The following is a 14,182-nucleotide window of genomic DNA, read 5'->3' as shown; positions in this document are numbered from 1 at the left end:
TAATCTCTCCACCGCAGTTCACAACACAAGCAACTCTATTCTATCTCACCAGACCAGTAAAAAACAATAACTTCATCCCGAAGTCCGCCATACTTTATTCCACGGAACAATATCAACTTGTCTCACCGGCATCTCACACCGATGTCTTCACATCACACTCGATGCTACAGAAGTCAACTAAAAGAATAAGCGAAAGTTTCAACCCGCAACATTTTCGTAATTAGCAATTGCCCACTAATAACTGTCACCATTGTTGCCATTCAAACGCACGGAATACCCATGAATCTCCATCCACACTGACCAGTCTCCGTACCGATCTCGGTGCTGCAACCAGACAACTTTCAGCTTGATGCCTATAAAACCTCATTTGGCTATGAAATATTTCCCTACGCCCGGTGATTTTAACTAAAATAAACCGCTCTACATATTTCTGAAATGTCAATGCTATTTCTTTCTTCCAACCTCTAAAACATCAGGACGCACTTGGTACTAGAATTTTTTATCCTTGCGCACCAAGCTGCTCTTGTGTAAATATCTATATAATTGTAAATTCTCAACTGTTCAATTAGATAATGTAATTACTGTATAGTTACCAACCATTGACATTATTTTTTATTACAAACATTTACACTGAATGTTACAATGTAAATATTTTAAAACTTTATCTCAACTGTTCAATTGAACAATGTAAATACTGTATAGTACCAACCTTTGACATTAATTTTTGGTTACAAACATTGACGCCGAACACTACACCTTTTCTCCCTTAATTGTTATAATGTAAATATTTTTAAACTTTATATTTTCCTATGATTGCGTCAACTGTTCTCCAGAGCACCACTGCCGAACTCTACTATTTTAATTTTACGCATTGGTGCTGACTTCTCATCTATAAACCTATATGTTCAACCATCACTTTTGTACAACTATTTCCCATACTTAATTTTTGTATGTGTATTAATAATATGTATTAATTTGTGCATGTCAACTACTAACCAGGTACCTGATTTTTTGCCTTGAGGTGATAATTTGACTGATGATGCCCTCAATGAAGGGTGAAACATGTCTCAAGTGGAATCAATAATAAATTCCTAATTTATAAAATTTATATGTATTGAATAGGTGATAAAACAAACCTTTTAGCATCCTACAGGCTTGATTTTTGCCTGTTAAAATTTACACTGATGTATATGAAATTATAAGAAACAGCCAGTGGTAATAGGTTGTCCTTCAGTATTATTTTCCGATGCAGTACAGATGATCTGAAATTCTCAGTTCAATCGGGAGAATTTTTATCAGCCTGAAACGAGAATAAAAATAAAGGAACATATGTGTTAAAATATAACAGGCCTGGGCAAGCTAAAATATGTTGGTATATGTTAAATGTGGCTCACCTTGGACAGCGTGTTGAGACATTAACTTTGTGAGAAGGAGGTACGGACTGTTTTGTGAGGTAGGTATGGTGGGAAGAATGTAGGGGTGGGGGGTGGGAGGAAGGGAAGGATCGGGTTGGGGGAGTAGAGGGTTTAAGGCGGGTCTTGTGAACAGTGTGGTGGGGGTCTGTGACGTGATAGAGTATTGTGTATTGCGCTAAATATTGACCGCCTACTCGGAAGATCAACACACCTAGCTAAATATAATGGTTATGACAATGCATTTATAGAGCGCATTATCAACAAACAAAAATATCGCCTAAATTCAACTCTGACCTGATTATTATTCAACCTTCACTTTCAATGAAGATATTTACAATGTTACAAATATTCTGAAGAAACACAACACCAAAATCGCATATCGAACTAACAATAAAAATATGGATATCATATATAATACCAGCTCAATTAACAAGACTAACATTTATCATAAGTCGGGAATCTACAGATTCCAATGTCAAAACTGTCAATCCTCGTACATTGGACAAACAGGGGGGAACTTCAAAATCAAATACTTGGAGCATGTAAATGCTATAAAATATAATAGATAGTCTGCAGATGGCCAGCACATTCAAGATTCAAAGCATAGCTTCAGTCACATACAACAAGATATAGAGGTGCTCATGAATGTGAACAAAGGCTCAATTCTTGACGTCACAGAAAATTGCCTCATTCATTTAGACCAGTTCTTTTACTCCAATTCAAACCTGAACGAAATCTCAGAAAAAAACTAACATTCTTTTTGATTTTTTAAAATTAAAGTCTTTAGGTGTGTTGATCTTCTGAGTAGGCGATCAATATTTAGCGCGATACACAATACCCTATCACGTCACAGACCCCCACCACACGGTTCACAAGACCCGCCTTAAACCCTCTACTCTCCCAACCCGATCCTTCCCTTCCCCCCACCCCCCGACCCCTCCCCCTGCCTTCTTCCCTCCAGACCTACCTCACATAACAGTCCGTACCACCTCCTCACAAAGTTAACGTCTCAACACGCTGTCCAAGGTGAGCCACGTTTACCATATACCAACATATTTTAGCTTGCCCAGGCCTGTTATATTTTAATACATATGTTCCTTTATTTTTATCCTCGTTTCAGGCTGATAAAAATTCTTCCGATTGAACTGAGAATTTTAGATCATCTGTACTGCATCGGAAAATAATACTGAAGGACAATCTATTACCACTGACTGTTTCTTATAATTTCATATACATCAGTGTAAATTTTAACAGGAAAAAATCAAGCCTTTCAAAGCAATGTGTATTGAAGTCTACAAGTGCATTACACAATCAAAGTGTGTCTACTAATTTACATTCTCACTTTGACAACATTTGAATCAATAATGTCTTAGCAGACTGCCAGATTGTTGTTCAGGGATTCAAATGCACCCGTTAATATGGCTTGTCATGCATTGGCACATGGACGGACCTGCCAGGGCTGTGTACCAAGTGATTCCTATTAAGTTCTTGACGTTTTATTTGACACAGGTGTATACAGGCGTTTTAAGACTTTCGGCTTTGAAAATATGTCAGAACCTTCTATTAATCTTTGATTGGTAAGAAAACCATGTACATATCTCAGTGTGTCACTACGCCAGTTCTAGTTATTGGGGTAAGTTCCTGTTATTTTATTAACACAAGGTGTGAATGGGCGTATAAAGACTTTTGTGCTTTGATAACTTATCATAAACCTTCTTTTAATCTTTGACTGGTAGAAAACCATGTACATATTTCAAATGTGTCACTATGCCAGTTTTAGTTATTATGTCCTTGATCATTTGTTTTGATTAATTTGTGTAGGCTGATGATGACATTTAAATGTTGAAACCGGTCCCATGTTAAATAAATGTTGTAAATAACATCTATACAACACGTAATTAGTATTGAATAGGTTGAACCTTATCTCTGTGATCAAAGGGAAGTCGTGGTTATTATGTTGAAACATAGTCATATCGATCAGTACCGTGAACCAAGGCTTGATGTTCCAGTGGGAGTTCATGCTGTGGGTTAACACGAGACAGTTTGGATACATACCACAATGGCTGTGTGAAAAAGTGTGGTATTGAGATTAATGGTTCAAGTTCCCTAAAATGATTCAACTGTTTTATATCAGTTATCCATACATCCAGATTATCAGCATAGAAATGTCTGATAAAGCTTCCATAATTCTTGAATTCATGGGAGGGCACTGACTTTCTGAGCTCAAGGTAGCAGGTTTGATCCTAAGATCCAGTTGTATTTGAAGGTGCTCAATTACACTAATCCCATGTCAATAAATTGACTGAATGTAAAAGAACTCCTGTGGGATAAAATTTCAGGTATCTCTAAAATCTGAAAGTAGTTAGTATTATTAATTATTAATAAATATTTATCCGGCTGGTTGCCCATCATGATGTAAGGAGCTCTCAACTTGGAGCATGGAGTGGTAATCACAGACCCCATAAGTAAGTGTGACATTGCTTCCTCTTTTGTGGCAGGCTCTTCTCTTTCATCCTTCCTGCCCAACTTACCATGGTCAGCTCTTGTTCTCGTCTGATAATCGATTTACAGTATCTTGGGAATGTTTTGTTAATACACATTAAATGATCATTCTTTTGATTTGCTGATACCTGGATGAATAGACAGTTCTCTTCTTCTTTCTCCCATCATAGTTACACATAGAATCAAGAGAGGATGTTTATATCATTGTATTTCCCATGAATCAATCATCAATACCCTCATTAGCAATCATCATTTTTTCTTCATTATCCTGCGATACATTCTCTAAATCTACAATATATTAAATATCTATTCCACATAGCATTTCATAATATTTCTTGGCACATGCTGGAAACTGTTCCTGACCATCCCTTTCTTGTATATTTTGAACAACTTCTGTTTGTCAGTAAGAGCTTCAGAAGTGACTTCCTGTTGGTAAGTATTCAATATAGGTCCAGTAGATCTTTTAGTGGCCATTGATGTTAGTGACTCAAATGTTATTATTAATAACATTATTAATGTGTTATTAAGTGCAGTATTTTTTGTTGAAAGTTGATCAAATTATCTTACTCATGAGGCATTAGTGTTAATATATAATCTCTCTTTGTCTTTCTCTAGTCTTATGCTTCTTTAAATGCATGTTCCATGGCAGAAACTGGCTCTCTTTTTGTCTGTTTGTCTCTTGCTTTACTTCTCACTTCTCCATTTTTAGGGAGTCCTCTACACTGGTCCTGGGGGCTCTTTGTTAGCCACTGTATCGCGATTGGTCTCCACACGTGATACTCACTCTTCCTCCACCGTCCGACATTCACGTCCATTATTACAGGCTGCTGATGAGGAGCGAGAACGAGACATGAGTTCAGGTGATCAACAGAGGCAGATTGCGTACATGAAACCTCATCATAACTCAGGACCAAGACCTTGTGCTCTTTCCATTGCTCTCTGGAATCATTTCGTCAGTCTTCAGATTCTATTGACTCTCTGCTGGACAGATATGATACCAGTCATTGGTAAGGTTAGTACAACTTGTCAGTACTTATTGAAATTTAGTGTGTGAAGTTTGGTGTATAGTTTTATTTCTATTTTGCAAAAATTGCCTTATTCATTCTTTCTATTTTGTTTGTACAGAATTGTACATTCACAAAAATATTCCATTTCAGTAATTTTTTGAGATTTGTGGAATCCAATATGTCTTAAGTGGGCAGAAAAGTGTTGTGATGTGATATAAATTATGAATGAAATGTTCTTGAAATATATCCTTGATTCCTGTTAAACTTAAACATCCCCAGTGCAGTTAGTTGAAATTAAAGTTGAACTATTGACAACTACAAACCAAATAAAATATTGTGCACTCATGGAGTGGCGTTAAGTAGTATGCTGTAAACAACTACAGTTAGTCTATATCAGTTCTGTAAACAAGTAAGAAAAGAAGATTTTGATGATAGTTTTCAAAAGGATATGTGGATTTCACCACATTACGCTTAGAGCGAACGTGTCCTAGCTCTTGTTCAGCATTGTGATTTCAGCAGTTTCAGCAGTCAGATGCAACATTTAACCATGCAGCAACCAGATGTGGATGAGACGGTGGCAATTGATCGGAAAGATTGGTTGGGAAATAGGGACTTCTATGAGTATATTTAGCTCTATGTTTGCATACCAAAAGATTATTTTGAGTGGGAAATGTGGTATATCAAAATTTTCCAGTTTCAGCAGGACCTCCCCCATTTTATACTGATCACTCATATCATTCAGGTTTGGATATCTCAGGAAGTGTACATCTGACTTTTCTGTTGGCTTAGTCTATTTTAGAATCAAAGAAATATTTAGCCACCTTGTCAATACCTTTATTTGCCTTTGGCAATTTTATAAAAGCATTAATAGTACATCATCAGCTACATTTGCGTATGCCTAGGAGTAAACAAGGTAAAAGTATGCACAATGTATGTTCTCGTATTAGTTCTCATGGGAAGACTTAAATGTTGTGAAAAACACCTGAGGCACTGTAAAATATCACTTGGAGTCAAATTGTCTGCAACTCGCTCACAAACTTCAGACCCTTTCTGGGACCTCATGTCATATAGAGAGGATCTTGTTGGGACAATGTAATAAGGAAATCTCTTGGGGCCTGGTGGTAAATTTGTCTCAATGTGAAGCATTGGACCCCAGCAGATGTTGAAGTTCATATTAACCCATTACATAAAACAGTCCTTTTCAGGGCCACCAATAATTCAGGTATTAACTTCCATCCTCAGAGATGCTGTAGTGGGATAACAGAAATTTGAAAATAAGGAAAGGAAGGAATTGAAGGAGATCTTTATTTGAACACAGTCCATCAAGAGAGCCATAGACTACTAATGTGCCATTAAGATGTGCTGGTTGCTGTTGAAGTAATAGGACTTCATAGCTCCCTCTATGCATCAATGGTAGAGTGTCGGTCTCTGCTGCTATCGCGAGTGGAACTTAGCGGAGGTAGTTGAATTATTGAAGGGCGGAGGAAAGTTTATTCGGCATTCCATGTCGTCCATAGCATATAAAAGATGTCTGGTGACACATTTGGAGTTTATATGAGAAAATTGATTAAACTCAGCGATAGGTCACTCAATAGAGTTCTGATAATGTCTCTTCCATCTGGATTGTCAAAATTGACCCACGTGCAGCCTAAATGACCTAAAATCAAAATGCCTGTTAAGGCTATATGATAATTATTGTAAAAAGACTTCATAATGCATTGCTCATTAATTGTCATATGAACATTTTCACTTGTTGCAGCTGGTGATATGTAGAGATGTTGAATTATTTTTTTCAAGGTTAGGGATTGTAAGGAATTATAGAAGTTTGAACCACAAGTTATGCAATTGCACAATTTAAAATATTTTACTGAGCTATATCAGGACTGCATAAAATGTTAGATGCTATAGTTTTAACCAGCTACATTGCATATTTCATAATCAATTTTTACAGTATCTATTTCAGTTCAAGCCATGTGTTTTAATATTCCTTAATATTGTTATGAGGTAGCAGGTAGGGACCCTCTTCGGAGGCAGCCCTACCCAGGGAGTGGCGCCCCTGCCTATGTGAGTCCCAGAGCACACTGACCCGGTGTGTAACATCTGGTATGGGTCCCAGCTCAGGGTTACGAGTGAAGACCTCAACGGCATCTACGGCGGAGAAGGTGGACTTCGGTACGGCGGAGATGGCGGAAGGGGCATACCCGTAGCGTCTGTACTCCAGAGGAGCGGCTACGAAAGGCGTCTGTCTCCATGTTAGGGGCGGCCTAATTTTGAACCTGGCAGTAGGTATAAAATGCCTTTGGGTGTGGCGAGCCCATCGTAACAATAGCCTATATGGACAAAGCAAATATGGTGCCTCGGAAAAGGTTAGGGCGTCCCCTGCTAAAAGCGACGCGCAGCTCTTCAGGTGCTGGGGGAACTGTGAAAAATGGGCAACCAGCACCAAACTACATCAAAATTGCAACAATTAACGTACTGACACTGACGGGAAAGACAGAAGAACTGGTGGACTTCATGATAGAAAAAGATATAGCCATACTTGGACTGTGCGAGACCAAGAAGAGAGGTACAGGGGAGATCCCTCTGAGAGAAGGATACAGGCTGTATTACAGCGGAGGACCTGAAGCAAAAAATGGAGTGGCCATCATACTTAGAAGAGAAATCCAAGAATATCTGGAATATACAAAGTACGTCAGCGATAGGATGATGATGATGAGACTCCAGTTTGAAAATGGCGTGAAAGATCTATTTCAGTTGTATGCCCCACAAACGGGTTGCATAGATGAACATCTAGAGGACTTCTTAGAGGAAGTGGAGAGACAGATAGAAGATAAGGAAGTACTATTGATGGGAGATCTAAATGCACAAGTTGGAGTGGAAAGACAAGGAAAGGAAGATGTTGTAGGGCCCTTTGGATATGGAAATGTAAATCCAGAAGGCGAGTTGTTGGTGGATTTTTGCATGAGGAATCAAATGATTGTTGGAAACACCTGGTTTAGGAAGAAGAACAGTCAGAAGATTACAAGGTATGGCTGGGGAGACAGACGAACAAAGACCATGATTGATTATATAATCGTAGAGAAAGAACACCGGAAGAACCTTGTAGATGTAACAGCCATGCCTGAAGAAGCCTTTGGTGGAGATCATAGAGTTGTGATAGGAAAATTGAAAGTTGGAAAGATTGAAAAACCCCAATTAAGAAGAGAGAAAAGAATTAAAGTATGGAAGTTGAAGGAGAAAAGCGTACAAGAAGAATTTCAAAGGGAAATAATACCCTTGGTACCCAGGACAGAGGTGGGGAATGTTGAAGAGGAATGGAAAAGATTTAAGGAAGCACTAGTTGGATGTGCAGAAAAGGTGTGTGGTAGAACATCAGGAAATGTGAAAGACAAAGAAACACACTGGTGGAATGATAGGGTAAAGATTAAAGTGAAGGAAAAGAAAATGGCATGGAAGGCATGGAAAACATCTAAGACTGAAGAAAGTAGAAGAAAATATGTGGAGGCAAAGAATTTGGCCAAGAAAGTAGTGGAGGAAGAAAAGAGGAAAAGCTGGGCCTTATTCACACAGAAATTGAGAGATGATACGCAGGGCAGCAAGAAATTACTGTATGGTATCTTAAGAAACAAAAAGAGAGATCAAGTAAACACCAGATTTGTGAAGGATGAAGGTGGCATAATTTTAACAAAGCCGGAAGAAATAAGAAATAGATGGAGAGAGTATTTTCAGAAGCTGCTGAACATAAGAACGGATGACAGTCATTCAATGGACGACCAGGAAAGACAATTAGTTGACGAAGAAATGGATAAAGAAATTACAATGAATGAAATTGAAATGGCAGTAAGAAAGATGAAGAATGGAAAAGCTGCTGGAATAGATGAAATTTCAGTGGAGATGATAAAGGCAGCTGGAGCTGTAGGCCTGCAGTGGACATATCGGGTTCTCAGGAATGTCTGGGAGAATAAGGAGGTCCCTGACGATTGGCAAAAAGGAATAATCATCCCAATTTTCAAGAAAGGTGATAAGAAAGTTTTGAAGAACTACAGGGGAATTACTCTAATATCCCATGTTGCTAAGATAATGGAAAGAATACTGGAAAGTAGAATAAGGTTGAGGGTTGAGAAGCAGATACAGGAAAATCAGTTTGGTTTCAGAAGTGGAAGATCAACAATAGAGCCCATTTTCATTATGAGACAACTAATGGAAAAGCATTGGGAGTACGGGAATGATATGGTGATGACATTCATTGATATTGAAAAGGCATATGACAGTGTCCCTAGGACGAAAGTTTGGGACAGTCTGGTGCAAAAAGGAATTGGACAGGGATTAATAAAAATGATCATGGCATTGTATAAGGAATGTTGTAGTTGCGTGCAAACACAAGTTGGCAGGACAAGTTGGTTCAAAATAACTAGTGGGCTGAGACAGGGAAGTGTTCTATCACCAATCCTGTTTACAATAGTAATGGATGACATCATGAGAACAGCAAAAGCAGCATATAGAGGAAGAGAAATGAACATGATGTTATTTGCAGATGATATTGTGATTTGGGGAGAAGACGACAGGAAGGTTCAAGAACAGTTGAATGTGGTGAATGGGAAGATTGAAGAATGTGGATTGAAAATAAGTGTAGAAAAGAGTAAAACTCTTGTTATGACGAGAGGGGAGAAAGAAGGGAAAGGTCAGATTAGACTTGCAGACAAGCCCCTGGAAGTAGTGGAAACGTTTAAATACCTGGGGAGTGAATTAATGGAGAATGCTCGACTGGATGCTGAGATTAGTAAAAGGATTCAAGCTGGAAGTTGTTTCTATCATAGTGTAAGAAATATGTTATGGGACAAAGATGTGCCAATGGAAGCAAAGGATACTATGTACAAGATGTATTACGTACCCATAACAACTTACGGAGCAGAAACTTGGACAATGACAAAGAAGGATGAGAGTCGAATACAGGCAGCCGAAATGAAATTCTTGAGGAGTATGATACAGAAGAGTAGACGAGACAAAATAAGGAACGAGAAAATCCGGGAAGAAATTGGAGTGGAAAAAATGAATGATAGAATAGAGAAGAGCCGACTAAGATGGTTTGGGCACATAAAGCGAATGAGCGACGAAAGAATGCCAAAAAAGGTGATGGAAATGCAAATCCAAGGAAGGAGAGGCCGTGGACGACCACGATTGAGATGGAAGGATACCATCCAACGCAGCATTATAGAAAGAAACCTGGACTGGGACACAGTGTTGGAGGAGGAGTGGTGGAAAGACCGAAGAAAGTGGAGAGGAACCATATTTGCCCCTACCCGGCTACAGCTGGATAAAGGGAAATGATGATGATGATGATTGTTATGAATTGTGCAGTCTCCAATGTTTGTTCGCAGAAAACAGTATTCATAAAAGGCTGTTGCATGTTTCCATTGGTTAGTATGAATTTTATCTGACTCTGTGGCTGGAAAGCCAGCATTGTGGCGTTTAGGTCAGAAGATCCCAGGTTCAATTCCCAGCTGGATCAGAGATTAATTTCTGCAGCTTAAAGACTGAGTATTTGCATTTTTGTTCATACACACCTCTTTATTGGCACACAAAATACCTCAGTGCCAACCACTACAGAAACATGTACAGTTAGAGGTTGATGCCAGGAAGACCACATATGGGTTACAGAATGCACCTGAATGCAACTATACCCTATCAAAAAAGTTCCTTTTTCCGTCATGGTGGCCCCTGGGTGAGTGTTGATGTCTGCCCTCCCCATGAAGCTAGGAAGCAGAAACAAGCTTGTCAGGGGCTGAGAAGAATTGGGATTGACGAGGAGAGAGCCTGTGTGGACATTATCCTTGACCTTTGTATTCTCATGTTCGTCCTTGTCTCCTTTTCTATTCCTTCCTATTCCGATGCTGACCTGTCATTCTGTCTATCCTATTCATGTTCCTACCATTTATATACAACTTGATTTGTCACTTGCTTGTTCCTTTCCAGTAATATAAATTTAAATGTTATCCATGCAAATTTTTTGTCAAATCAATGATTTGTGAGGGTAAATACAGTAAATAGTTAGCTACTAAGTTATCTGTATTTAGCTGTCATGGAAAGATAGCAAAGGAATGTTGTTTGATGAGCAAGGGAATCTAATTTCATGATCTTGGTGAAGAGGAGTTGTAAAACTCTCGATTTATTATTACTTATCTTGACATTTCCATTCTTTTGCAGGGTTCATCGGCCCACGAGTTCTGGACAAACCTAAGTACAGGCATTCTGTGCCATTTTGGATATGAGTCTTATCACCAGAACAGTACAGTTACTCTCCTCTATACAGGCGCACAGGGATGTAATCATGTTACTGAGTACGCTTGGCCATTCCTTGCCGCCTATGTGGTATTTGCTGTTTCGTCCATGCATTTCTTGATTTTAAGTGAATCATCAGTCTTTACAGTTGCGATGACAACAGCTGCACTGCCACTGGGAAGCATTTGGTGGTCACTATTTCGAATGAATATGCATGAAGGAGGACATGCTCAAAGTAAGTATGAATACTGGAGAAGATTAAATTAACACGTTTGCGGCTGCTCAACCATTACCGTAGTACTGTAAAAACATTTTTTGCTTAAAGGAGTTCATTTCTGTGGCCTTGTACATTTTAGATTATAATTTGAATTATTTCAATAATATTTATGTGCAAATGAACCATGACGCACACGTTGCATCAGCGGCACTATCGATGAGCTTTTCGCTTCCAGAGCCGTTTGACGCAGCGAATGCGTCATGGCCGGTAATGAAATGGAATGAGGGAAATAATGTTTTGTTCGACTGTAGAACTTTCATGCAACAGAAAAATAAGTTTTTGAAAATGTAACTTAAAAATGCTGTGTAGTAGAATGTTGTTGTTGCTGTTTGAACAATGGATGTACAGTGTACACTTACAATACTCACATTACTCCATAAGCTGTACAATGTACCTAGTCAATACAGAATTTATTATTTTAACCATCATGGTCTATTTTGGTCCATATTGACTGTTATCTGATAATCGTAACACTGAAAACACACTGGTGTTGGTGTCCGTGCCAAGTGCACACAATTTATGAGGAACATAGGGACATTCACTTCAAACCAAATTAAACAATAGATCACTACATCTGATGAAAAGGAATACTTATTCAAGTTGTGAATGTTCCCCTTCAAGCTACATGAAAATCATTACTCATGTTACTATTCAACAAGACATAATTTATAAATCAGTTGGCTCAACTGTACAGATAAGGAATACCAACTCCCAGATCGACTCAAGAACATTTGGTTATGATAAGAATGATGACATGGTTCAACACCAACTGCAGAAGTTTTGATGTGTCATTTTGGTTTCAATTTCAAATGTGTAGTCAGACTTCATCAGTGTTTTAAACTTAGATTTTTAATTAAGACATACCAAATTATTTTCTTTATTATTGGTTGTATGTAAACATATGTTTCCAATTAGATCATGGCTGAAGATGACCAAATGTATGTAGGGTCGAAACTAGTACCAATTTTATAGGACACTAATGGTATTGAATAGGTGATCTCTCTCTACCCTTTGATAGTGGTTGGTACTAATAAAAAACTATTTAATACATATCAATTAATCTATTATACATGTTTCAAGAACACCATTATATTTTCTTCATCAGCGACAAAAAGTTCACAAAATATTCTGCGGACTTGATCAGATTACATACTACCATTAAGTTACAAATAAAAATACAAGAATTGTCAATCTATAGTATATTTAAACATAGGAATTTCATTTTGTCCGTATTGAACTGAGAAAGGATGTTAGGAAAAACTTAAAACGGTCCACCTTTTCAATACAAAAATGTTATATTTATTTATAACATGTATTTGCACTTGGAACCAGTTTCGACGCTGTGTTTGCGTCATCATCAGCCAAAATGTGGGAAATAGTCAAGATGTAGGCATTTATATTACACAAGGCGTTACATTAAACAATACACATCTTATAAGGAGATAAAAACAGGGACGAATATAGAAACAAATGAATCGTTGAGAAAACAAAAGTTATACATATTAAAAATAACCTTAACCACATATCTTGCAGTGCGAAAGTGTTCTTCTTGAATGATTCCTGAATATAAAAAAAAAAAACACTCGCGCACACATTTCTCGAGAGCCAGCAGGCAGGACAAAGTAAAGTGAAACCTTAAGAGTTCTTCTGAGAAGAGTTCCTCATTTTTTCTATGTTCCGACTAACTAATGAAGTCTCCCTTGAGTTTCTGATAAACATACACAACAGGAAATTCTCCTTCACTCTCAACAATAGCTCTAAAGACCAACGGTAAAATTTTTATTTTAAATATTGTGCAGAGACGTGAAAGCATGATTTTGAACATGATATAACTCCTTCATATAACCCAGTTTTTTAATACAAGGTGTTGCATTAAATAATACACATCTTACGAGGAGACGAATGTAGAAACACATGCGTCGTTGAGAAGGCAAGTTATACATATTAAAAATAAGCTTAACCACATAACTTTCAGTGCGAAAATATTTGCCTTGAATGATTCTTGAATACAAAACGCGCGCGCACACACTTCTAAAGAGCCAGCAGGAGGGAAAAAAGTAAGGTGAAACCTTAAGAGTTCTTCTGAGAAGAGTTCATCATTTTTTATGTTCCGACTAACTAATGAAGTCTCCCTTGAGTTCTCGATAAACATTCACAACAGGAAATCCTCCTTCACTTTCAACAATAGCTATAAAGACCACGGTAAATTTCATTTTTAAATATTGTGCAGAGACGTGAAAGCATGATCTTGAATATAAAATAACTCCTTCATTTAACCCAATTTTTTACACAAGGTGTTACATTAAACAATACACATCTTACGAGGAGATAAAAGCAGGGACGAATGTAGAAACAAATGCATCGTTGAGAAAGCCAAAATTATACATATTAAAAATAAGTTTAACCACACAACTTGCAGTGCGAAAATATTTGCCTTGAATGATTCCTGAATACAAGACGCACGCGCACATATTTCTAAAGAGCCACCAGGTAGGAAAAAATAAGGTGAAACCTTAAGAGTTCTTCTGAGAAGAGTTCATCATTCTTTCTATGTTCCGACTAATTAATGAAGTCTCCCTTGAGTTCCTGATAAACATACACAACAGGAAATTCTCCTTAACTCTCAACAATAGCTATAAAAGACCAACGGTAAATTGTATTTTAAATACTGTGCAGAGATATGGAAGCATGATCTTGAACAT

At 37.8% G+C, this 14,182-nt stretch overlaps 1 protein-coding gene across 2 annotated transcripts in view; it reads left to right on the top strand.

The window, feature by feature from the left end:
* The window catches only part of LOC136875356 (uncharacterized), a 216,632-nt gene that overhangs the window by 125,043 nt on the left and 77,407 nt on the right, over window positions 1-14,182 (top strand). For both annotated transcript variants that reach the window (XM_067148897.2, XM_067148898.2), the window contains exons 3-4: window positions 4,627-4,929; window positions 11,129-11,438. In XM_067148897.2, the coding sequence (XP_067004998.2) occupies window positions 4,627-4,929; window positions 11,129-11,438 (613 nt within the window). The remainder of the gene's footprint in view (window positions 1-4,626; window positions 4,930-11,128; window positions 11,439-14,182) is intronic.

This window comes from Anabrus simplex, chromosome 6, assembly GCF_040414725.1.
Source record: "Anabrus simplex isolate iqAnaSimp1 chromosome 6, ASM4041472v1, whole genome shotgun sequence".
Lineage (NCBI taxonomy): Eukaryota > Metazoa > Arthropoda > Insecta > Orthoptera > Tettigoniidae > Anabrus > Anabrus simplex.
The sequence above is the reverse complement of the archived record's forward strand: the minus strand, read 5'-3'. Positions and strand labels throughout refer to the sequence as shown.